The sequence below is a fragment of the Emydura macquarii genome, unplaced genomic scaffold (assembly GCF_026122565.2).
Source record: "Emydura macquarii macquarii isolate MOO-44397 ecotype Brisbane River unplaced genomic scaffold, CSIRO-AGI_Emac_v2 contig_2597, whole genome shotgun sequence".
Classification (NCBI taxonomy): Eukaryota; Metazoa; Chordata; order Testudines; family Chelidae; genus Emydura; species Emydura macquarii.
This window is the reverse complement of record NW_027132734.1, coordinates 339-3,769: the sequence shown is the minus strand read 5'-3', so window position 1 is coordinate 3,769 and position 3,431 is coordinate 339. Positions and strand designations below refer to the sequence as shown.

At 45.7% G+C, this 3,431-nt stretch overlaps 1 protein-coding gene across 1 annotated transcript; it reads left to right on the top strand.

Annotated features, from left to right (window-relative positions):
• Positions 1-640: 640 nt before the first annotated feature.
• On the top strand, positions 641-3,077 carry LOC137163518 (olfactory receptor 10A5-like; the record flags this gene model as incomplete). Its single annotated transcript, XM_067563785.1, has 2 exons — positions 641-1,568; positions 3,055-3,077. Coding segments are annotated over exons 1-2 (951 nt in total), but the record flags the coding sequence as incomplete, so codon positions are not given.
• Positions 3,078-3,431: the final 354 nt, after the last annotated feature.

Genomic DNA, 3,431 nt, shown 5'->3' with positions numbered 1-3,431 from the left:
CGATCCAAGTCCATGGGATTTTTGCCTCAAGTAATCTTGATCACAAAGAGCAACAATCTTCCACATATTGAGTGATGCCTCAGTGCTTGCATGGTCTTATTGAAATCAGCAGCGAGACAGTGCATAAAGTGCATAAAGGAAGGAGATGCCCAAATCTCACTGAAATTTAGGAGCATAAATCCCTTAGGTTCCTTGGAAAATCCCACCCTAAAAGAAAGGGTAATAGAATGTCTCCTTTAAAATCAGTGGCACCCATTTGTGTGTACGGTACCATTGACCAAAGGGTTAGAATCTGATGCTTAGTCCTTTTCCCCCTCTTCATTCATGCCCATTAGTAACGAGTAGGATTCAAAACAAATATTTTGGACATCTCTAGATATGAGTAGAGTTGAGAGATAAAAGTGATTCCGTTTCATAAAAGATTTCAACATTTCAAAAATGGGTTTCATTCAGAATGAACTTCTGTGGAAGGGAACGGAGCCCCATTTTCACGGCACACTGCCGGTTGGGCTGCCGTAGACAAAGGGCTTGGGTTTCCCAGCAGCCCACCCATCTTCTAGAAAGGCATCCAATCTTGATTGCTATAAGATCTGGAGGTGGAGGATACACTGTGTGATACCTGTCTCTGTTTGTCTTCCAGATGAAAACCTTTGAAGAAATGATGAGCTTGAATCAAACGGTGATTGCTGAGTTCCTTCTCCTGGGATTTTCGACCTCTCCAGAGAGGCAAGTTTTATTCTTTGTTGCTGTGTTAGCCATTTATCTGGTCACTGTGGTGGGGAACCTCCTCATTATCCTTGTGACACTGGTGGATCCTGCCCTTCACACCTCTATGTACTTTTTCCTTTCTAATTTATCTGCCTTAGAGGTCAGTTACACTTCGGTCACCATCCCCAAAATGCTGGTGAGTCTTATGTCAGGGGACAAACGCATCTCCTTTGCTGGCTGTGCCGTGCAAATGTTCTTCTTTCTTTGCTTTGGGATCACCGAGTCTTCCTTTCTGGCCACCATGGCATATGACCGCTACGTCGCAATATGTAATCCCCTGCATTATCCTATGATTATGAACAAGAGGGTGTGCATCCTACTGGCAGCCACTTCCTGGACTATCGGCATCCCCGCCCAAGTGGTGCAAACTGGGCTGGTGTTCACTTTACCCTTCTGCAGCTCCAAAGAGATCAACCATTTCTTCTGTGATTCGGCCCCTCTGCTCATGCTGGCCTGTGCTGACACCTCCATGAACGAAACCTTGACTTATATCGTGGTCATGTTCTTTGGAATGCTACCCTTTGCCCTGATCCTACTCTCCTACACCCAGATCATCACCACCATCCTCAAGATGCCATCAGCTGAAGGCAAGAGGAAAACCTTCTCCACCTGTTCCTCCCACCTCATAGTTGTGGCTTTGTTCTATGGTTCTGGCATCATTTTTTATTTACGACCCAGGTCCAATGAATTTCCAGACAGCGGTAAACTTCTCTCATTGTTTTACACTGTTTTGCCTGCCTTGCTGAACCCTTTTATCTACAGCCTAAGGAACAGGGAAATCCAAACAGCCCTGAGGAGAAATATGTGGCATAAAATGGCTCCTCACTAGAGCTGAGTGGGAAACAGCTTTCCCAGCCCATTCTTCCTTGGGATGAAACTAAGATCTCTTCAAATTTTTCACAAAGAACAAGAATGAGACCCCCCCTCCACCCCAGAACAGCTGCGTGCCTAGGGCACTCACCTGGAGGAGATCTGGGATACCTGCTCCAAATCAGGGTGAGCAGGAATTTGAACACAGCTCACCCACATCCCCGGCAAAGGCCCAAAGCACCCACTTTTGGCATCCAGACACTGCTTCAGAAATCTGTAGCTGAACCAGGACTAGAAGCCAGTTGTCTTGGCCTGACACCACCAGGCTATCCCTTCTTTTCCAATAGGTCTGGTGCATCATTGACTGCACACCTGTGAACAAGGCAGGGGTTATAGCTGCCTGGAAAATAGAATGTCCTTCCTGTGGCTGTTTGAACAAATTTTCATCCAAAGTCGACAGCCCATGGACAAAAAGTGAAAAATCCAAAATTGTTCACAGGAAGGAAAGTACCAAAAAAATTCCTCTTCCACAGAACCAAGGGAAAATTTTCCACTGGTTCACTGGACTGCCTAAGGAGTGGGGTTGATGGCTACCCAGGCGGTCAAGCAGACTGTTGCCTGGAGAGCTGGGGGAGTGGCTACCCACCAAGTGGACCATGATGAAGCCAATGGTGCTAACTTCTAGTAGGCTTCCTGGAACCGGGGCAGTCAGGGCACCTGGCAATTGCTAGGATGGCTGCCAAGAAAGAGATCTTGGAATCATTGTGGATAGCTCGCTGAAAACATCTGCTCAGTGTGCTGCAGCAGATTGTTAAGAATGATTGGGAAAGGGATAGATAATAAGACAGTCAATATTATAATGACACTATGTAAATCTATGGCACGCCATCACCTTGAATACTGTGTGCAGTTTTGGCTTTCCCATTGTCATGCTGTCTGAAACGGCTCACAAGTGGGAGTGCCGCCCTCAGGGCAGACTGTCAGAAAACCAGGGCAGACACCTCTGGCTGCTGGTGTGTTCTATAGTTAGATTTCATCAAGCCAGTAACAAACGTAAACTCCTGGATCACTGTACCAGTCTTACCAAGGAGTCACTGACAGTCCCCTTAGATGCTCCAGTCTGTCTTGCCACCCAGACAAACTGGACTTAGTGATACATTGTCACTTAATCATCAAAAATCACATGGTTTCAGGTTGCTCCCCATCCCAAAAGACCAGTCACTTACCCCAGATCAACTGGTCCCCTAGATGGTACAGCAAAGACAACACTAATAGCCTATTATCTAGTAAACTAACGAAAGGTTTATTAGCTAATAAAAAAAGAATGAGAGTTATTGAGAGGTTAAAGCAGGTAAAATATATGCACAGGTGAGTCACAGTTTGTGATTCCAAATGGCATAACTAACAAATTTCTGCAGGCGTAACCTTTCGTGGGCTGCAACCCACTTCGTCAGGTGCATCTGATGAAGTGGGTTGCAGCCCACAAAAGCTTGTGCCTGCAGAAATGTGTTAGTCTTTAAAGTGCTACAGGACTCTCGTTGTTTTTGCTGTATACAGACTAACACGGCTACCCCTCTGAAGTAATCTTCCAGTTTCCCAAAAGTTTCTCAGGGCTACCCAGAATAACTCTTGGGATCTCTGTCTTCTCGTTCAGTTATTTCACTCTGTCAGAATCCAAACAGTCCAGAGATGAAGGATCTTTTCTTGAAGTCATTCTCAGAGCTTCTTCTCACAAAAAACAAGCTGACAGTGTCACTACCCACGTGGGCTTTTCCTTTGAAGATGGAGAGTGAGAAATGAGTTTAGAGTCTTTGACCTCAGAGCATCACACACAATGACTGCTTGCTTTGAAG